Source organism: Pelecanus crispus, chromosome 3 (assembly GCF_030463565.1).
Source record: "Pelecanus crispus isolate bPelCri1 chromosome 3, bPelCri1.pri, whole genome shotgun sequence".
In the NCBI taxonomy this organism is placed as follows: domain Eukaryota; kingdom Metazoa; phylum Chordata; class Aves; order Pelecaniformes; family Pelecanidae; genus Pelecanus; species Pelecanus crispus.
Window position 1 is genome coordinate 45,395,495 of NC_134645.1, and position 23,048 is coordinate 45,418,542.

Sequence of the window (23,048 nt, forward strand, 5' to 3'; positions counted from 1 at the left end):
TTGTGCTGACCTCCAGACTGGAGGGAGCAACTCATCTACCTGCTCTGCCGTTAGCCTATTAAGAATTTTGTTTGTTGATGCTGTTAGTGTTTCTGCTCTCACTCCCCCCCACCACCACCCACCCCCGCCCCCATCAGCTTTGAAAATGGCATAAATGGCTGGTTTTGCAGTAAGATATGTGGAACTCGGGGTTGACAAAAATGTATGAAAGTCTGCTTTTACAAAGAAAAAGAAGACATAAGTGAGACACTTTCCACATTAAATGAAATAGGAAAACTTTAATACTGCCATCTCAAGTCTAGTATGGTGTGAAATCTTGGCAAGGAAGTGGCCATTACAGGAATACAGTTGCCTCACAAGTAATCAGGAAGGTTTACAGAATCCTATTAATATACATGATGTCAATATAAATGACTCCCAATTTCAAAAACTACATTAGTTTCCTTAGGTCTATCAAGATTTTATAACTGTTCTAGCTTTTGCAAAGTACAATAACATGAGATAAACAGATTTTTCCCCCTTATAAAACACTTCAACAGCAAAGAAGAATTACTCATTTGAACTGATACTAAATGGACTACCATCTAATAACATCAAGAACTGACCTGAAATTATCATATAGCAAAAATATATTTGGGAAAAATTTATCAATTTTTCTTTACACTCCTCACCGTCTGCTAACTGTTCCTAGGAAAATACAGACTAAGTATGGTATCTTTTCCATGTTTCCATTTGAAAAGCAGGTTTATCCTTTCCATGTTTTGAATTGAGATGACATGCTCATGTTAGGCGTAAATGGGAGAAGGACTTTTTTATTTACACAATTACATGGACTTTTCCCCTTGTTATAACAAAATATAGTACTATTTAATATAGCAGTTTAAAAGCTTGGAGAGAAATAGGTATTGGGACATTTCTACCTATTTGAAAGCTGGCCCTTACATCACAGTTTCACTTGGAATTACCCAAGGAAATAATTTGCTCTAGTTTCTTGTTTGTTCCGAGACCTCAGAAGTACAACAGGGTAAATACCATGACCAAGAGTATGTGCAAACACTCAGGTGGACAAAAGCCTTGAGGAGAATACACAGTTTTATTCATATGTACATCTGAGAGAAGTACAAGCACAAACATCTGTGATCACGTGGGGGACTGCAGAAGCTATTCAGACAGCAAAAACAATACCATATGGTCTGTGAGTGATCACAAAGTTCAGTTATAATTAGAAGAAATAACAACATGAAATGACTAACACCCACTAAGTTTGTGAACAATACATATACAAAATTTTAAAACATAAATATTCATCAAATGATGAGAAGTTAAAAAATTATCCTGTAAGAGGACAATTCATTAACAGAACAAAGGGTCAGGGTATCAAGTCAGCTCTGACAATCAAATAGATATTTATTTTTTGATCCAGCTTTATTTCTTTATTTTTACAGTTGATAAACTACATCAAAGAGCAGGACTCTCTCAGCTCAAACAGGAACCTACTGGCTCTCTGAAGCCTCGGCATTATGCTGAGGCTATCATGCTGCTCAAAAAAAAAGACCCAACAACAACAAAAAAAAAAAAATCTTCTGAGTATTGCATACAGCAGAAAGGCATCTAGTGAGGGACCTGAGCACCCAAAAAAATGGAATCACCAGTGAAGAAGCAAGAAAGAGTAGAAAAAACCTTCATCTCCTTCCACTTGTTGGAGATGAAACTGTTACCTGGTATAACTAATCTGGGGGCACTGAAAGAGCAGATGCTTCTGCATTTGAAGATGGAGAATCATTGGCAAGGTTTGCACATGCAGCTACGGCTGGAATAGCAAGAAACTGTACAGATGAGGACTGAATGGCACAGGCAGAGCTTTTCTAGGAAGCTTGGATGAAACCCATATATCCAGTGCCAAGTTCTGGCATTGCTACTCATTTCCACAAACTAATCCAGAAATTCAATATACAGTAGCAAAACTTCCACTGTAAAGGAAGAACAAAACCAAAATAACGTCTTCTGTTTCTGCCTTCTGCTTTGCAAGAGGCAGACTAAGTAGAATTGATTCAGATCAAAACCATCCTATCCCTTACTTACAAAACACCACAATACCCTCAGAATTTGGCTAGATATAGTTTTGCTCTAATTTCTTTTCCATTTCATCTCATGACCTCAGTCAGTGCTTCAGAATAGCTCCCCCATCCTTCCCATCTTTTAATCGAGGATATGGCTATTCATAAAATATAATTAAAACATACATAGTCCAAGTGTTATACAAGATGCTGTTGCTTTTGCTGCATGTCCTATATAAAGCAATAATGGAAGATATAGAAATTTTAACTAAAACTCTCCAGCAAGAAACTGCTATTCCTTGCATTTATTTATTCCCATCAATGTGCCGGAAAGCCTTCGCTCCTCATATATCACTGTTCAGTAGAATTGGGTAATTCACAGTAAGCCATTTATATGCATTTTACCAGTGAACTAATTTGCTAGAATATTCACAGTTGGCAAATCCATACAGAGAGAACAACACTCAAAGCAATTTAAACGTTCAAACCAGTATCTGTGAAACTACTTGCAGTATTTACTTGGATTTACTTTCAGCTTTCCAAAAGTCGCCTGGTTTCCACCAAAAGGAGGGGGGAGAAGAGGACAAGAGAGAACATAATAAAAGCACACAAGAGATCATTCCAAAGATAGGGTTAATCCTGAACAGTAATAGATTTTCAGGCTAATTGGACAGTGAAAGAAGCAAAGCTTAAGCATTTCTACAGAAGGCAACTCTGGCTCAACCAGCTGATTTCAAGGCATCAGAGTCTTTAATCTCAAGCACGCACACGCCCATGGCATGCGCACCCTGACCACTCTTTTGCCCGACAATCATTACTTGACCTGCTCTGCCCACATAGCCAACCTGACAACTCCCTGCTAGCAGCCCCTTGCTCATCAGCCCCTTTGCATCCCCCCAGCTCATGCTGCCACCATTTCTCTACTGTTATCTCCTTGACCAGACACAAGGCATCACTGATACTTTGCACCACAAGTAGTTAACACATCTTTGCACATAATGGGAAACTTCCAGGAGAAGCAGCAGGGTCAGGGAAGTCCACACTTGCCTGGAATCACCCACACATCTTCTGTATTGGGAAGCTGATGTCTTGCAGGACAAGTGCACGTGCCTGCCACTGGTTTAGGGAGCTTCTGCAGTGCCGCACAGCCCCTCTGTCATGAGCCTACAGTCTCTGCGCTGCAAGCATCCAGGAGCTGTGCTGGCCCAGCACCCTTCAGCTCAAGCAAGGTAAGGGGTCAGGAACAAAAAGGGAATGGAGAGTGCAGGACTTGAACTGGGCAGCACTATGATAGACACACAATGTTTTTTCCTATTATACCATCTGCCAGCGCACACAGCCACAGGCGGACATATGGAAAGATCAACTTACCCCAGCCAATGCAGAGATAAAGCCGAAAAATTCTCTGCTCAGAAAAGACTGAAAGTACCAGCAGCGTGTACAGGTACATGCCTTCCACCAGCAACCAGTAGTAGTTTGCAGCCACGCAATACTGCATCATCACAAAGACCAAGCGGCAGCTGAGTGATTCCTGTGACAGAAGAAAGCACAGCCCAAATGAATGCAACGGGGGCTCAGAAAAAAAAGATACTAACCCAAAAGACTGGTTCTCTGTCCTACTCTTACTTGCTCCTCAAAACAATGCTTGCTAATTTAATCACATTTAAGTACTGAAAGGACAGAAGCCAGTAACAGCTATTATACACAATGAACAGGTGCTTCCAACAATATCCCTCCTTTAAAAACAAACAAAAAAAATCATGTTCTGCACTTTCCACCAGTAAGCAATGGATTATAGTTTGAAAAGCACAATACAAAGATGAAAAGAAAAGCAAGTGAAAGGGTACTGTATCAACTGCAGTCAGTGATTTTTTTTTTTTACTTCCCCAGATATTCTGTTCTGCAGCTGAGAATTTCTAGCAAATAGTGGATGCCATAATGTCGACTATTTCCCAAGGCAAAAAATTTTTGCTAGAACAGCAATATTACCCAGTGCATCACATTTAAGCGCAGAATCTCTCTTAGCCGGTACATTAGAAGTGGTCAGCAAGGCTTTAGATAAGCATGAAACCTTATTACCTAATTAATACATCCATCAGCTCTGATGAAACCGCTATTGGTTAAACCATGTGTGAAAGCATAAAGCCTGGGTTTTTCTGGAAGGACGGAATGACTGACAATCCAATGCAAACCTTTCCAAACCATTTAAGGTATGTATTACAATGTTATTTTCTGCCAATTATCTACTGCAGATGAGAAGAAATCAACCATCATATGAGATTCACTACGTGCTATTAGCGCTTAAGCCTAAGGCAGAGTGTCAGAGAAAGACAGGTAAGTATGCATCAGAAGACATACCCTTTACGACCCCAACCCTGTATTGCAGCAGCAAATGAGGTACCCATGTTCTAGAATCACAAGAGCTATACAAATAATGAAAATCCCTTTCATTGAAGTCAAGTACATTTTGTATTCCAGATCTGAAGGGGGAAAGGCAAGCTTTCATCATATTCACAAAAGAGTTGTGTATCCTCTCCCTTCGATTAGAAGTATTTAATTAGCCTGTTCCTCCAAAGCTTTTCTAAATGCTTTCAAATTTGCATTTTAATCAGACGCTTCCCTTTTTTCCGTCATTAATAGATTATAAAGATCTCCAAGAATGGCCAACTAATTTGGTCATTATACAAGACGGACAAAAGGTGCTGGCTTAGGGAAACGAATGCCCTCTTGTCACTGCTGGAAGAAATGAACCTGCAGCATGGGAAGATATGGGCATTTGTCAAAAATCCACCTCTTCATGTTTCCTCTGTCTAGTAGGGGCAAACTTCCCACTAGCAGAGAAACAGCATCAACTACTTGCCTGTATCAAACCCGGGGTGGCACAACTACAGTGGCATACATTGCGCTACAAGTTTCAGAGAAACTCCATGGACTGAAGAACAGCATTTTGTACAACCCTCACTGTACAACATGAAGGTACCTGCTGTCATGCAGACACACCACAGCAATGACTCCGATAGCCTGAGAACCACCACAGTGTCTGCCCCTACCTGGAAGGAGATAAGTCCTTCCCACTGGTGCTCTTGTGTGGCTGTGCTGTACATCCATTTCACCACTGAGTCTTTAATGAAGACGGATATAGCCCGGAGGATAAAAGAGGTGAAGAGGTTCAGGTGAATATAATTCCTCGTGCAATGCAGATGTCTGTAAAAAGGAAGAACCAGTCACGATCCACTACCTACGTAAAAGCTGCAACATCACACACAGGACTGAGGGAGGGAACAATGAGCCCTGTAGGAAATCAGGAGCTACCAGAGAAAATCCCCTAACTTGAGAATGGCTGTAGGGATTTCAAACTGTCTTTGGGAAGAAATCACTATCAAGGAAGAGGCATTCAAAACTTCAGCCCTAAGTGTGAATGTTTGGGGGAAGGAAGGAGATCAGTGTGTAAGCAAAAAAAAAAAAAAAAAAGTTTAAAAACTGTAAAAATAAATTAATTTTCAGAAGACATAACTGAAAGGACTAAAAAAGTCAAGTTTCACATAATGCTTAATCTAATCTCTTTGAATTGACCCCAAAGTCACTGCACAGGTTTACCTTGGCAAGGCTCAGGAACTGGTGTGCAGTACAGCTGCTGGCTGTGCTCAAACCCACAATGAAAAAACATCCACCTGTAAATTACCGCTTTGACAACAAGAGAAAAATCTGTATTCAGATTGCCTCCTGGGGGAATTGTAAATACTTTCTGTAGAACCAGAAGGAACAGAATTTTCACCTCTGCATTCAGAATTGAAAACAAAAAAAAAAAAACACCACAAAGAAAAAAAATCCTCTTGAATTTCAGCAGCCAGCTGCAAAGACAATAAAATTGCTACTTGTCAAAAAAGAGCATGTTAAGGAATAGCAAAAGAAACTGCAGTCATGTAAATGGCATCCAACTACAGAGTGCTGCCAATGTTTTACCAGCCTTATCCACAAACGTTTTTCTTCCAGCACTGCAAGCGTACACACTTTGCTTCAAAGGCAATTACACTGGGCATCATTCTTTTTTGATACTAAAAGATACAGGTAACATATGATAAGCAGCAATTGTTCCAGCAAGACTTTCAGTGAACTTATGCTTTAAACATCTCTTTTTACTGCTTTATAAATTTGGGTAGAAAAATACGCTTGGTCTGAAAGTTATCAGTTTTGCACTGAAGAGGAAGGAGAACTTTTTTCATAGGTCAAATAGAATTTTTTCCATCACTTTGAAGTCACAGCTTATTTCAAAACTTACCTATGATTAATATTTATTTCCCTTTAACTCAAAACTTATTTGTCGCTACCCTTCAGAACTGCTACACATTTAAATCAGATTAAAAAATTATGTAAATTAGCCAACTGAAGAAAATAGGTTGCAAGTAGTTACTGAATATTTCTGCTACAGGCAATGTAAACTGTTCAAATTGTTTCAGTCATGAAGTTAAGGGCCTAACTCAGCTTCCATCACTGAAATTACAGACTTTTCTTCCATTTCTTTCAGAGGATGCAAAATTGGACACTAGAGAGATATCATTTCCTCTGTTGTATGATTATTAAAAAAATATAAAGGTTAAAAAATAATAAATAAAAAAATGCTAAAGCATCTCTCCATAAAAGTCATGGCATCAAAATTCCCTCTCTCCTACCAGTCCTCAGTGACAAACTTGCTCTTTGTTCCCTGCCAAAACACATGCGCATCCTTCCTTCCTTCAAAAAGTAAATGGTTGCGCTTTGTGACCTTTACTTTTGGGCTGCTGAAACTACTCAAAAGTGTCATTGATGGGTGAAACAAGGAGAAAGCACTTATCCTGGGAGACATTTGGAGACTTCAAGACCATCTGGTGTTTTGTCAGATGAGTCCCAAAGTTGCACAGGTACAACACGTATAAATCATAATTATCACGTGGCATTCACAGAGGGTGAGCACCTCTCTGCATTTCTGTAGTCATTTTAAATCTCCTTTGAGGTTGCTAGCCTGTGCTTCTCCACTGGAAGGAGGAGGGATAATACAATGCTAAAAGGTGTGGTACAATATTAGAAGGCTTGCATCATTTTAGTTTTGGAAATTAGAAGCTAAAAGGCATGACTGATCTTTTTAAATATGCAAGGGATATAAACACTTAGGAGGGAGGAAAGGAGAGGGACTGCCTTGGTGATAGAGAGTGCTGGCACCAGAGCAAATGATCATTAACTGGCAATGATAATTCTTTAGTCAGGGAAGAAAGTTTCTTAAGGATCGGAGCACTGAAGGTTCCTGACCTGATTTCTAGTAAGAGCACCAGGAGATGGAAAACTATACTTTTTTTAGGAGGGAGCCTCATCAGCATGTAAGAGGGATGATGACACCTGGCTATATACAGCAGCAGGGAGCAGGACTTCATGGCAGAGGGACTTCCTTCCCACAACAGAGCAGGATCACATCTCCGTGTTTTCTAAGTATCAGTCTCCTGTGCTCAGCATCCCCAAACTGCAGGTAAGTCTGGCTGGAATCAAGACACATCTTGCCTTTTTTTTTTTTTTTTTTTTTTTGGGGGGGGTGGGGTGGGGGTGGGGCAGGGCACAGGGAGAGTGTATCATTGCCATGGGCAATCAATAGCCTCTTAATTTTGATGCACTCCATGCAGTTTGTTGGTGCATACCTGGATGAACCCAATATGCCAATCTGACCAGGTGACAGCAATTTATTTCACAGAAACTTTTCAGGTTTCAAAATTAGGTTCTCTTCCAAATTGCAAAAGAAATAATTTCTGAAATTTCTCTAAAAAGAGAAATTGTGTCAAAAATCTATTTCTGCATTGAAATATACCCTGCATGTGAGGGCTAGGAAATAGGCCAGACTGAGCTTTATGCTCTATGTAATTCCAAGCAAGGCAAGATGAAAAATTCTGTCCTAAATGTTCTCTCACACCCCGGACTAGTGCTTCATCTGCAAGGTGACACCATGAGGGAATGCTGGAATCTCTCTCTTTTTCCATCTCTTCCAGTGGAAATTTCATTGAAATAAAAAAAAAAAAAAAATCACAACAAAATATTTCAACTGATAAAAAGCATTTTTTCCACACATTCATACAGGTAACACTACAAAAATTTAAGAATTTTACTTGCATTTTGAGACGAAATGGTTGTAGGAAGGAACGCAGAAGTGACATATGATAGAGAAATAATGAGGTGATGGAAGAAGGAAAAAAAAACTAAAATCACATGTTTCTGTCAAAGTCTGATACTTTCATATAGAAAAACATAACAGCTTTTCTCCACTCTCTTCAGAGCTTCACCAGTTACCTGAATCCAAGAAGAATGGCAGTTGCTATTACAAGGGCAGAGAAGGAAAGAGCATATCCAATGGTGTATATGATGGACAAATTCAGGAGCTGTTCTTCCGGTGCATCCTGAGAGCATATAAAGGAAAAAAGAAAAAAAAAAAAGGGAGGGGGGAAAAGACAGAGCTCATTGGCTTCAGTTCTTTTCTCCCAGCTGCTTTCTAACTTTTCTTAATGATAAACAGAAGTCATTCTCCTACTTTCAAGTTTAAATGCACATATCAAATCAGTCTTCCACTATCCATATGCTCTAAAGAAATAAAAATTTAATCTTAATTCCCCAGCTGCTCACAGGTGTTCGCTCAAACAGTTGGGTTTTGCAGCCAGGCTAGAAAATAGATAATGTGACATTATTTCATAATAAAGTTGGAGAGGCATGAATTACCACACAAGCAAGTCTTAAACAGATGGCAGGAAGCACAGACACAACTCAACCCTGCAGTAGAAATGGCAAAGCTGATGTTTTCAGCCTTGAACACTTAAAGCAAGCCTCCTTACTGCTGTAATGAGGGGGGTCCTTTGGCTACGCCTGTACTTAGCCAGGTCCCAGCCATTGACTCGGAGGCAAAGCATGACTTGCACTCGTACAACTAAACTCTTTTCTGCCCCCAAACAGTCTCTTCTGCCTCAACTATGCAACCTCCTGGCAATGAAACGCAGCCCGACACCATCTCATGACCTAGGTGTTACAGCACGGCCTGGGAGAGAGCAACCCGATGCGGGCCAGAGCAGTGGGGACGCTCATACCCCGCGACAGTCCTAGGCTGTGGTTCTCTTCAGATTCACTGTTGAGAACATGGCCACTGAGACCCTTGCTTGGAAGGGCTGGCCAAAATCTTTAGGGAGAAGAGAAGTATTTGAAATGCTTCAGGCAGTCTGACTCATAACACAGGCTTATTGCTCAGCCTCTGAGGCACGTTCATATTCTCTGTTCTGGTTCATTTCTAAGCATGTGTCTTTGTCTAAACAGACTCAGGCATTTTACTTCCCTTCTTCAAGCAGCAAATTCTGCTGTTGACTCCTGAGACCTGTGCTGTACAAAGGAATACATTTGTTGTACTTCAGAAATAAGCGCAGCTATTCAGATGTACTTTGCAGAGCCAGGAGGATTTAAGATGAACATACAGGCTGTTCCTTGGGGATTTGCTAGGTTAATGTTCTAAAGGGAACGATATGAGAGCTGCCTTGAAGAGAAAAGAAAAATCTCTTCAGTATCAAAGCTCAGGCAAACTACTGAGACCTGAAAATTTAAAACATCTATGCAGATCAAAACCACATCACACACTTAAAGTAAACAACGCTATTTTATACGGATTCACTCACAAACCCTCTGGATTTTGTTTTAGCAACAGTTGTAACATAATACACAGCAAACTTATCAAAACAACCTCTTGTTCTCATGTACAAGATGCATAAAACCAAGTAGGTTATTAGGGGGCTCTATACAGATTAGCTGGAAAATCAGACACGGCTTTCGCATTCCAGGGAGTGACACCATGTATGCAGAGTTTCAGAATCCAGATCAGTTCATGGAAACTTGGAGGCAGATGCCAAATGACCAAGTGTTACCATTAGGTATCTCTTTCCTTGGCATGTCCCCGCACAGCTCTGGAAGAAACCATAACGGCAAACAAGGAAAAGTCAAATGACCAGGCTTGCACTTTGGTTAAGATAACATGCTCTGTTGGGATACCTCAGAACATGGAAGAGACAAGGAATAAGGCTGCAAATTAAAGGAAAAAGTTAAATTTAACACATTTGGAGAATGAGAAACTAACTCTTTTCCCATCTCCTTGTAGTATGCAGCCACTTATTCCTTCTGAAGAATGAGACACTGAGCAACGGGAACTCCAGCGGACATAGATCCCACAGCACTCGAGAATTTCATATACTCAAACTGTTTTGGCTAGTTATGTACTATTTCCCAGTACCCTAGGACAGAGAGAGTGCACTCAATTTATATGAGGAAAAGCATCGCCCTTGGAGGCTCACAGCAGTGATGGTATCACGTGTCATAGGAACGCACACAGTGCACTAGCTGACGCCAATGGCTGACAAAAATCCCCTGGAAATCCCTACGCTCTCCGTCATTTGGTGCCAGGTGTCTCAGCTCCCTGCAGAGTATAAAGCACTAGGGCAAGAAAATAACACTGACAAGCCTAATTCTACTACCCACAGCAAATTAAGGTAAAAAGACAAAAAAACCCCAAACAAACAAAAAGCAGGGGCTGCCCCCTGCCCAAAGGTGAAAAGCAAATATCCTTCAGTTCAGTTCATCTTAATCACCTTAATAGCTGCTAACAAGACAGAGAGAACAAACGGTCACTTTATTGGAATGACGTGCCAATGGAAGAAAAGGCAGAAGAATAACGTTAGGTCACTCCTGCAGTGCAGGTGGGCTGCAGTTGAGTCCCCTGCACTGCACCACGGCTGGGACTCCCTGGTTCACTTCTCTTGGCTCTCTTAGGTACATTTAAACCTGCTCTCGTCGACCCTCCACGTTCCCCTTTGCTGAAGGGGAGAGGCCTGACGTCCCTTACCATTAGGCTCACTCAAGTGAGGCACCCAGGGCGAATCAGTAAAGATTACTTTGACAGGACAAAAACGCGTGGGCATCAATGACTATATTCTTCCTCTCTTCTGTTTTGTCCTAAACAGCAGCAGCAGCAAGAGATGGAAACTCTTACCTGGTCAGAGGCCTCACACTCAGACAGGTTCCTCCAGGGCAGGGTCGAATTCTCCTTCAGCAGCCACGTCCCCTCCAGGGTGCAAAACCGGTACACCTGCCCATGCAGCACTGCCAGAAGCAAAACAAGCCACAGGGTTAAAGGGAAGAAAGCCTGCTCACAGGGCAAGGTGCGCAGAGCGCTCTGAGGCTCAGTGCAAGCCTTCTTCCTCGCCGATCGCTCTCCTGGCTGGAGGAGAAAGCGTTGCAGAGGGAGGGCTTCACCCGCGCCCTGCCTGCAGCCGCTGCTGCTGCCTGTCCTCAGGGCCAGGGAGCAGCTTGGGAGGACACGGCTGCAAAGGGATCAGACAGCACATACTCCAGGACAACTGCTAACTATTCAGCAGCAGTAACATTCTGAAACAGATGCTGCCGTCTTTACGTGGATTTTACAACATGCATAAATTCCAGCTCACTGAAATACTAGATTTTAAGACACACAAATTTTGGAAATGTTAAGCCTCAGCTACAAAATTCACAGGAAAAAGAAGGTGTACAAAGAGTAAATGTGCTTTTGCTTTTCCGAGATCATGCAGACCCAGAGAAACCTCAGAATAGGTATGCTAACACAAACTCCCCAAAATATAAATGCTTATACAAACACGTGTGCTGCAAAATGAAGCCGTACATCTTTGCCTAAACTACCATACACTCTTTTTATTCCTTCTGTCTACATGTTTCAACAACAAAACCAACAGTAAATAAAACACCTTTCCGAAGCAGTTAGCAGCTTGATCTTGTAAAAGCAGGTACGATGAAAACAGCTCATAATAAAATTACATCAGACTGAAGCACCGAAATAAAAGTACAAAGGGGAAGGAGTGCTCAACCACAGTGTATCAAAAGAAACCCTCTCAGGTGTCTGGAGTATTGGGGAAGTCTAACAACTTTTACAGCTGTATATAAGCAACCTGGAGGTGCCCCTGTACCAGAGCATAGCTAGAGTAACGATGTCGGCTGCTTTGTAAATGAAGTTTCTTACGAATCACATTTCTGACTCAGTTTACTGACCTATGTCATGAAGTTACCCCTCAAAAAAGCAGTGCTGGGTCAATCCCTCAGCCAGGGTTAGCCTCTAACTGAGGCAATGTTTGGAAGTAGACACAACTTTTTGAGGCATGAGAAGCCGAGTTAGGAGGATTCTGTTCTACATCGGTATCAAAATACAATTTTGCTATCAATTACAGCTTTTGCTCAAACCCAGCCTTGCCTGCTGCAACCTCATCCTGTTGTCAGCTCCCTCATTACTGCGAACTAGAACTCATTAGAACTCAGCATTTCTGTTCAATGGGAAAATATTAAAACTTATTTGACGCTATAACAACCCAGTAGGCTATTTACGTATTAGTTGACAACTCGTAATTTGTTTGGTAATTGTCAGCAGTAGACTATAGTGGGTACTCTAAGTGAAGAATGATGTTTTTAAAAATAATATAGACATTCACATTCTAATAAGCTATTTCTAATGACTATGCTAAATTGTAACTGATAATGGTTTTGGTAGGCATAGTCTATTTGCTTTTGTAATTGGTGTACTGAATATACCAGCATGAGATAACATAGTGATATAAAAATTAAGTTATGCCTGGTGGAAGTTTTTCCTTACTATTAAGGATATCTGTTTGCATATGTTTACACAAAATCAGAAGGAAAGATTGGGTCAGCACATGCAACATATACATTCATATCCATTAACCGCTATGAACATTTTGTCACCTGCTCTCATTGTGTACTGCCAGTGCCAACCACTTCCTTCGGTTGGGGTGTTGCTACAATGTTAAGGATCTCACACCTGATGGAAGGCAGCAAGTCAGAAAGCACCTTTTTTTCCCTTCAAGAATAATAGACAGCAAATTGAAGTAAGCCATTCAAAACATCTATGCAAAGGCAGCTCTAGGAATCAGGAATCAGTAAATATTACATATTAGAAGCCAATAAAGGTGAAATCCAGGGGGTTAAAGTCCAGAGGGTCACAGGACTCAGAAATACAGTCTGACTGCCATTGCATGAGCTGTAACCAAAAAGTATTACAAGACAGTATTATTATGAGAAACAAATATCACACAAGAAATTCCACTACATTCCTGAAAAAAAAAAGAAAAACTTGCTGAAGAATGGATTTAAAAAAACAAAAATTATTTCACATTTTCTGAATTTCTTTGTGAATTTCACCACTACCCCACCCCCCGTATTTCTTACTGGCAAGGTCTAATTGGGATGAAATCCTAGCCTCAGTGTATTTATTTTCTCTCCAAATCATCATGACACATTTTAATTTTCTTTTTATTGATAGCACTTCTTTTGAAATAATGAGGAAAACCTGTTGTATGCTGAAGCCTGGCATATATTGGAGAATGGAAGAGTTTACAGTGAAGGAAACATGAAATTTTCCAGGCAGAAAGACAAGGCAATTCATTTAGATATGAAGAAAAAGGAATGTAACCCTATTACACTGGAGAGTTCCTGCCACATCTAGGAGTCACAAACACTCTCAACTGGACTGATGGCTCTCATGCACCTCTGGGTAGCCACAAGCCAGCTGTGTCAGGTTGTCATAGCCTCACTGCTCATCACAACAGTGGTGGTCAGTGCAGGACCCAGGGCCAACTGAAGATCAACTGGGCTGCCTGTATCCAGAAAAAGCCTTAAGAAGCAAAAGAATTAATCAAACCAAAAATCCAGACAGATGAGACTGTTTATGAGAGCATATACGTCTGGTGTATGGAATCATTTATTAGCCAAAATGCTTATAAGATAAAAGAAATTAAAAAAAGAAAACTTAGACTTTAAGGCAGCATTGAGATTCTGGTTGATACATGGAGAGGTGCTCATGAAAGAGTTGAGAGACCACACAAACCACAACACGAAGAGGGCACAGGGCTGATGTACTTGTAGGCAGGCAGTTACTCTCAGGAACATGAAAACAAGTCTCACCATTATGGAAATAGATTATTTTCAATTATGTGTCAACCACCACAGAACCCATGCAACATCAGCAGAGGTTTACTGTAGGGGCCGAGAAGGGCTCGGTGATGGATATACACCACGCACAAGACCCCTCATCCCCTGCAGCTGGGCACATCCAACACCAGCACCATGCAGGACCTGTGAGGCAAACCCAGCCCAGGGGTGCTGACATCTCTGCATGCTGCATGATCAGCCGCAGAAGCCCCCCAGAAAAGGAGGCCCAGAGCCATAGTCCCATGAACCCTGGCCTTCACGCAGCATGACTGCTGCAGGATGTGCCTTTGGAGCAGACCCCTCCTGAACCGCATCACCCTGCAGCCATTCCTGGCTTCTCCGTTTCTTAGAAGTACAAGGCAAACAGCCTCTGTCTACTCATCCTCTGGCCAACAGGGTCCATCACAGGCAGCCACCTGCTACCGCCCAAACACAAGAAAAAGGCTGTTAATGACTGACAGCTCAGAAGAGGTGTTACCTTCACTGAACGCTCTTCTGAGAACAGTCTCAGTGCCAGAAACTCTGCCCTGGTGTGCCTCCAAAATAACTGATAAAAACCGCAAGTAGAGACTTTTATACCTTTTTTGTTTCATATTGTCCTGGTTTCAGGTGGGATAGAGTTAATTTTCTTCCTAGTAGCTGGTATAGTGCTGTGGTTTGGATTTAGTAGGAGAAGAATGCTGATAATACACTGATGTTTCAGTTGTTGCTGAGTACTGCTTATGCTAGTCAAGGACTTTTCAGCTTCCCATGCTCTGCCAGGTGCACAAGAAACTGGGAGGGGGCACAGCCAGAATAGTTGATCCAAACTGACCAAAGGGCTATTCCATACCATATGACGTCGTGCTCAGTATATAAACTGGGGGAGTTGGCTGGGGGGGCAGCAATCACTGCTTGGGGACTGTCTGGGCATCAGTCAGCAGGTGGTGAGCAACTGTGTTGTGCATCACTTGTTTTGTATATTCTTTTATCGTTATTACTATTATCACTTTCTCTTCCTCTGCTGTCCTATTAAACTGCCTTTATCTCAACCCATGGGTTTTACTCCCCCCCCCAATTCTCTCCCCCATCCCAGTGTGGGAGGCATGGTGAGCAGGCAGCTATGTGGTGCTTAGTAGCTGACTGGGGTTAAACCACAACACATATACAATCTAAATTGTCATCTTTGCTTAGTGAAAGCAGTTCCAAGTAATTTCAAAGGGATCCACTGGCTTTTAATCAGGGATGTTTTGATTCAAGCACTGCAAATATCTTACCATTCTTGCCGATCAGAGGAGAGCATGTGGTTTGCATTAAAGCTACCTTCAAATGTTCTTAAAACAATTTTTTCACATGGAGTTTTTATGACTCCCTCTCTGCACAGCTGGTCATGGCTTAGGATAGCAGAGATCTTCAACCTCCTAAAATGGATAAAAGGATAATATTCATACACATTCTCTCTTTGCCATGGGCCTGATACAAAGCTCACCAGGAATCTCATTTCCTTCAGCTTTCATATGAAGCTGTTGCTGGAAAAAATCCATTATTAATACATACAGAGGCAAACTAAAAATTACGTGCTTGGAGGTTGCCTGTGTGCCATGACTGAAGGAAGGCACACGCAGAGCTTCCCCCTCAACTGCTGAGCAATTTCAGCTTCTTGCTTGCAGGTGCTTTAGTCAGAGGTGATTCACATTTGTCCATGCCTGAATTCTGCAGAGTGACTCAGGCCCTCTTACCTTTAATGCAGTGCAAATACCAAACATACAACGATCAGCTTCAGTTCCAATAGACCAGCATGATGAACAATCTTTTTTGATAGTTTGAGTGGTTGCTGCCTCCTTGCTATCTTACAATACCTTTTTCCTGTCTTGTAATGCTTTTTGTTACCATATAGTCCATGTTTCAAATCACACTGATTATTACATTCTAGAACTGGCTATCCTCCTCTGCAAACAACAACAACAAAAAAATCTACAGCCAGTGCATAGGAATCTGATTTTAACTTATAAGCTAAATGTATTAACTCACAAAGTCGCATAGCATTTCAAACAGCAGCTTAATGATGCCTGTTTATTTGAACAGTGTCAAATCATGTAATAACATTACATGTTAAAATATGGATTGATGCCCAAAACTCAGTCTCTGTAAACTGATAAAAGACAGAGAGAAGAGCCCAAGAGTTAGCACTGAAGTTAATAACACCTACCTCTTTTTTTGATGAGCCTGTAAATCAAATCAAATACTACAACTAGCTAAATACTTTAATATATGGAGAAAATGTTACCACATGGGCAGGAGGCTCACAAACATTGCCTTATTAGCCCCCTTTTAAGAGGAATAAAACCAAATTAATTTCTCTGCTTAAAACAACCAACCCGACCTACATTTTACAACATCAGTGTGTCAAGGTCAGTGTGAGATTACTCACCCAACTGTCCCTGAGGATAAACTAGAACATTATTCATTGTAAAAACAAATTACAGCATGTCCTATCCAATCAATTCTATTCAGGCTGAGATGAGAGAATGAGAAAAAGAACAACAGACCACAGTTTTGTCTGGCTGCTGTGTGTCAAGTACTGTAGACCTCTCCTCTGTTAATACCTATTCTCTATTTCCAGCAGGGGAAACATTTTGGAAAAGCTAACAATTTTCTCCATAAAACAGGGACTCTGTAGTATGAGAGCATCACAACAGTCTTCAAAGCAGGCTGATTTGTTCCTGAAATGAGCAACTTGCCCTTTGATGGGGACAAGAAGTTATCAGAATTTAGGAGGTTGCGTCTCCAGCAGCAGCTCTGTTCAGCTATGATTTGATGTGACCTGGGCGCTGCTCTCCTGAAATAAGCCAGGCTTGGCTGTAAAAGCTGCTGTGTAAGTGTCACTCAGTCCCAATCCCAGTGCAGCTTAAAGTGAAGCCATCCTAAACCCAGGACTTGTGCACTCGCCTGTGAGCATGCAGCTGGAAATACAACACCAGGGAGCAGCCTGATCACAAAGCCTCTGGGGAGCAGGAGGAGCTCCAGCCTGCACTACTGTCCAAGAATCACATTTATCAAAATGTGCATTTATGCTGGGCTCACTGCCACATTGTCCAAAATTATATTACCTCAACAGGCAGTTTAACTACAAGGACTTTATTTAGTATCCCTTGCCACTATTCTTCCTCCCTCATAGCATATTAGTCATCCCAACTCCTTTGCTTTAGCGATAATAAAAAAAAAAAATTGAAAAACAGCTACGCCTTGCATTTTGCCTTAAAGGTAGAAAGGTTGGTGGTCACTTCAAGTTCTTGCAGTGGGAAGAGAATAATTTTCAGTTATATTCTATGGTTTGGGTGAGAAGTGGGGAAACAGATCTGAACACACCTACTGTGAATTTTCCTCATCACTACCTCCTAGCTTTAAAGAACCAAGAATCCCTCCAGCCTCTTCCAATAAAAAAAATAATTACTGCAAAGAAGAGTAACAAGAGAGTCATGCATCCACACTCCTACCAAGAGATGGATGTGAGCTTATGCAGACCTAACAGATACCTTTACATGGTGCAAGGGAGATGCAATTAAGCAAGCGCAGGCCATGCTGCAGGCCACACAAGCCTACCCTGCATGCCCTGGAAATCCTCAGTGCCTGAATCCTGTGCTGTGCTATCAAAAGCACAAAGTCAGAGACTCTGCATATAGAGATGATGCTGTTTGGCATCACCCAAGGGATACTGCCTGCATATAAATTCCTATTTAAAACTATTCATTTTGGAATGAAATTAACACAACAAAACATTCAAGAATTAGGAAGTGTCAAGCTAAAGTTGCTTATGTGGGTTTTAGTTCCACCAAATAACACTGTTTCTATGTACAGAGTCATACATTTTTTCCAACAGAATCCACTGTTTTATTCAGGATACAGAATAGAGGGAGATCATTTAATGGGAAATTATTCACCCATACCGCTGTGAGCTGTGAAGTTATATTTAAGCATACAGAATAAAGTCTATACCAAATACAGCATTTTCTTACTTGTATGGTCCATTCAAAGACCACCAGTTCAGCTCCCCAATGAACACTAAGTCCTATTATCTCATATGTGTACACAGATGATCCAAAAAAATAAAGAGCATATTCTAGTCACATAGTAAAGCCAGATTTTTACAACAAAGAAAATTATGTAGCCACAAGATTTGCTCTGCATAGGCATTCAGTTCTCCTAATGCAGAGATCATCCTTGCCAGGTCTGCAATATCTTGCCTCACTCAAACTCCCACAGTTAATGAGGCAATGATCCTACAGAGAAGAGTCCCCTTTACTACATATCTCATAAGCAGATCCATTCTGCATAGTGAAGGAATAAGAGATCTGTAGAAAAATGATAGAATGTAGCTTCATAATTAAAAGCGACTTGAATAGTGGTGGCCAATAAAGGCTGTGGGAGCAAAGTAGACCATGCCAAATCATAAAGCATTCGTTAACTTTTAACCTTATACAACGCTGGGTAGGAGTTAATATCTCAAAAATTAAAATATCTTTCTGAAAAACAATACTGTTTTTTTAACACAGAGTATTACCCTAAAAGGAGCTATAGCCTCCAAGCATTTCAGTTGAGTAACTTGTATTGAGAAAGAACTGCATTAACTATGCTAGACCACACTGAAACCTAACATAACTTTTTGAAATACACTTTAAAAAACAACTCAAAAATGCACGCATATATGTGTGCATTAGGTTTAATAGAGAATGTTTATGAACTATAAAATATATGTGATTTAATGTACTAAAAGAAGGTTGTTTATGAAAAACAAGCATTTATGATAATGGTACAGCTTTGTGAAGGTCTGGTAAGGTGCCAAAAAGCACCATTAAAAATTTTGTTCAGAATAAATAAAAGTGGGCTGGAATAAATTTATTGCAACAACAAATGTGATTGGAAGTTTAAGGCATAACAAACTTGTAAGAACAGTGCTAAGAGGTTTTGTGTTTTAAAGTTATTGGATCAGTTAGTTAAATTAATTAATATAAGACATCTCATTAGAGGATACTAAAATGAAGCAAAAAATTATGCAATAAAAAGTATTCTTAAAAGGCTGCCAGAGAGACAACTAAAGTCTTCCCATGGCAGAGGAAGGGATCTATTTTACTATGTCCATGCTCCAATGACTTATAAAAATAAGAAAAAAAAAAAACCCAAATAAACAAACAAAACATGCAGACAGTAAAAGAAAAACAAGCAAAAAGAAAAGGAAACAACTAGGCAAATCATTAGCATAATGTTTGCTGAGCTAAAGCAAGGAAAAACAACTTTGAAAAAAACCAACAAATAACTAGTATGTTAAATATGCATTGCTAGGAGGGAGAGGGAAGTACACATGCGAATAAACACCAGTTGTTTGATGCAGCTTCTGAGCAAAACAAGAAGCTCCAGAAGATGCAGTCTAAAACCAATGCCAGGTGCTGCAAACAAAATGCTCATCTTTGGCAACCGGGAAATTAGTGATATTTAGTTATCCTCAAAAACAATGGTATAAAGGACCAAGGATTCAATAATCCAAGTTTACCATCTCTCACAGGACAGTTATAAAGATAAACCAAAAAATCCTAAACAACTAGAAGCTTTCAGCACAGACAAGAGCAAAAGGTATCATAAAAAGGAACCCAAACCATCAAACTTCATTTAGAGATGACTAATTCCACAAGTATTACCCACTATCTACAGAAAGTAAAGGAAGTGGATACTTCAAAGCAAAACAAATACCACTAAGCATCTCATGCGTTTCAAAGAGTGAAGACATACATTTTAGTTGAGCAAGCTGTGCACTCTGGCATTGGTTAAAGGGCTTATTACCGCTGTATACATGAGCTAAAGCATGTGAAGCTGTAAAGAAAAATTTATCAGCTGGTAAAGGCTTTCCTACAGACATCGCTCTTACGCTCTCTGCAGACCTAGCATTACAGACATAAGCTGCATGTACACGATAAGAAGTAGTACTATGCAATAAAACCCCAAACACAGCTAGCTCAAGTGTAAGAAGAAATAGAGCCCTCGATTCTACTGCTCAGGACACTGCCCTATGCCACATCAGTATATCCCCATGCTTTGCCAATGGATTTCTCTGCTACACAACAAAGGGATACCAATTCTGAGTTTCAAGCTCCGTAGCAGATATGCACAAACACTTCTCTGCTTTCCTCTCCCAACCCCTTCTTCTTCTCCCTGCCTCCTTTGCCCCTCTCCTTTTAGCCACTGCCACACCACTCCTCTTTCTCCCCTACTTGCATTCCCCTCCTTGGTTCTCCTCTTCAGCTTTATTCCTCCAGCACTCCCTGTTGCTGCAATGCTTACTTCTGTGCTGCTGATCTACCTACCCGCTGCTGACCCTTTCCCTGCACTTTCCCATTCCTCTCTCAACTCCTACTCTGACTTGCCATTCTCCAAAAACGCTGTAATTAAATAAAATTGCAAACCGACTCCAGCCTCTCACACCTCCTTTCTCACCAATCCATTCCTTCGCCCTCCTCATCGCACCCCAGGAGCTCCTGGGGTGCCAGGCAGTGAGGAGGGATGAAATCAATGAAGTGCTCCTGCTCTCCCATTTGGAGCCTACTATGGCTGGCAAGGGCATGAGAAGTCCTGCTCAGCCCATGTGCCAGAAAGCATGTTTGGCCCTACAGTCACACAGGATTTGAGGAGAAAGGACTGCCACGCCACTCTCATATGGCCTCTGGAGACTGCAGGTACAAGCTCTAGGAAGTCTAGGGAGCACACATAAGGAATTCACCCTTGTGAGCAGCAAGAGGCATATCACCAATATCATAGGGACCATCTTCCTCATCCACATGCTGAAATGCAGAACAAGGTTTTGACAAAATGTTCTTGAAAAACATCAGCCTTAAAACAGACTTCTATTGTGTTGAATCTCAGTCAAAGTTCTGCAAACCTATAAGCTACTAAATACAAGCTCTTACAAATAATAAAAAAAGCACCAAGTGCTTTTATTATGGAAACCAACATCTTCCCTGCCATTATTGACAGGAGGCCACTAAAGCTGCAGTTATGTGTGGATTTACCTTCACATTACAAAGCCAATCTTTACACCAATCTCCGATTCTTACCTTTCATCCCAAAGTTGGGACCTACCCCCGATCTAAAAATCAGGAACACTTACGCCATTCTACTGGTAATCTTCCCCAAGTTTTCTGGTCCGTTTTTGTTTCTGCTCAATTTTCATTGCTTGAAAGGCATTTGGATGGACATACAAGCCTTTGACTTAAACTTTTCTTTTCCTGCCAAGGTGCAATCCTTTCCTTGAATATCCACTGCCAACCCTACCTCACGTTTTTAAAAACTTGAGAGGCCCACTGTCATTAATCAGCAACACAAATGCAGCGTTTTCCACATTTTTACCCATGCTTTCATTCTGTTTAAAGGAAATCGTTGATGCCCTGCTTCATTAAGCTCCAGGACAATTATCAGGTAGGTTTTACGTGTGGAAGCCAGTTTCTTGCTTTCAGAGGAAATATGCTGATGAGCACTTGATCCTTTTCTTGCCTAATTCATTTCTGCTCATTCCAATTGTCAAAAGTAAATTACTTCCAGAAAGGTCAGATGAGTCTGGCCGGGTGCCAACCACCACTATCATTATTATTGTCATTGAACTAGTCATGCACCCAGGTTCTCTCATAAACATGTTGCCCAGAAAAACTTTGCTCTTATTCAAAGAAAATTTGAAGTGATGTATGGGAATCGTAATAGTTAACATTTGAAGCATGTTTGAGGAGAATTAGACATACTTTCAAAATTCATAGGAGGGACCTGGGTGTCTCAGGGAAAACCTAGTCTATTACAGAAAACTCTCAAGAGGAAAGTTACCAGCAAAACACAGGAGTGGAAAAAGGATAATACTGTAAAATAAATAAAACTATGTACACGATTAACAAGTGCAATCATGTAGAGGTTAGCACATTTTTCAAGTTAAAGCTGCATTTGTGAAATGGTGTGAAATGGAGGATATTCTATAATTAGACGACTTACATGCAGACGCCTTTTAAGCCAGTCCACATTTTTTGCATGACTACTCTGTCAAATGAAAATATTATAAAAAAATTAAAACACAGAGCAAACACCTTCAAGAGGCAAAGAGTGTGAGTTGCCTTTACATAAAGCATTTACTTTTATAGATATGTAAGTAGACTGAGTTGTATCTTCACCCAAATTCAACCAGGGATCTTGGGAGAAAGAAGCAACCTTTAAGCTCATCACACCAGAAGCATATTTGTTACATGGGAGAACACGTATAGGTTGGATGCAAGAGGAGCATTTCCCATCACCCAAAGGTGAAGTGCCAGGGACTCCTGAAAAAAGGAGGAAGAAGTGGACTGCAGATCATATGGCTCTTCAGCAAGTTGCTCTCCACCTATGCTGTTTTAAGACCAGGTATTCATGTTTTATCCCATCTTTGGGACTGGGGGGGGGGGGGGGGGGGGGGGGGCGGGAATCGATACTAATTAGCAACATTTAAGTAAGCCAAAAAGATAACAAGCTGTTTTCAGCAAAGCATTTAATTATGCAGCACACATAAGCACTATGTTTATTCGGGCCCTTAATTAGTTCAGTTTACTCTTTGTCCACTGTAGTTAAAAACTGCACACTCTTAAGTGCAAGTAACATGAAGAAAGGTTTGAGGTCCCTCCGTTTAACAGAGTATACTGGTACTGTGAACAAATAAAAGTGGGTAGATAATATATACTTCAGTTATGCAAGAGCTGTAATGAGAGCATAGATGAAGCTTAAGGTAATTGATGAGCTCAAACACATCTGTTGAAGCTAAGCTACCTGTTAGACTAGCATGGGCAAAGCACAGAGGTAGTCCAGTAGCTTGCTTGCAGTTGGGTGTAATGGTGTTTATTTCTCACTTAAACATCCTATTCACAGTCAGATCAGCTGGGGGCAACTTCTCAAGCAGTCACAGAACGAGGCTCAGCTATGTCTCTG

At 40.9% G+C, this 23,048-nt stretch overlaps 1 protein-coding gene across 1 annotated transcript in view; it reads right to left on the reverse strand.

Annotated features, from left to right (window-relative positions):
* Nucleotides 1-23,048, reverse strand: part of GLP1R (glucagon like peptide 1 receptor) — an 87,143-nt gene that overhangs the window by 20,342 nt on the left and 43,753 nt on the right. The window contains exons 4-7 of the mRNA XM_075707686.1: nucleotides 11,089-11,198; nucleotides 8,364-8,470; nucleotides 5,108-5,261; nucleotides 3,429-3,588 (exon numbers count right to left, since the gene is read on the reverse strand). Of these exons, the coding sequence (XP_075563801.1) occupies nucleotides 3,429-3,588; nucleotides 5,108-5,261; nucleotides 8,364-8,470; nucleotides 11,089-11,198 (531 nt within the window). The remainder of the gene's footprint in view (nucleotides 1-3,428; nucleotides 3,589-5,107; nucleotides 5,262-8,363; nucleotides 8,471-11,088; nucleotides 11,199-23,048) is intronic.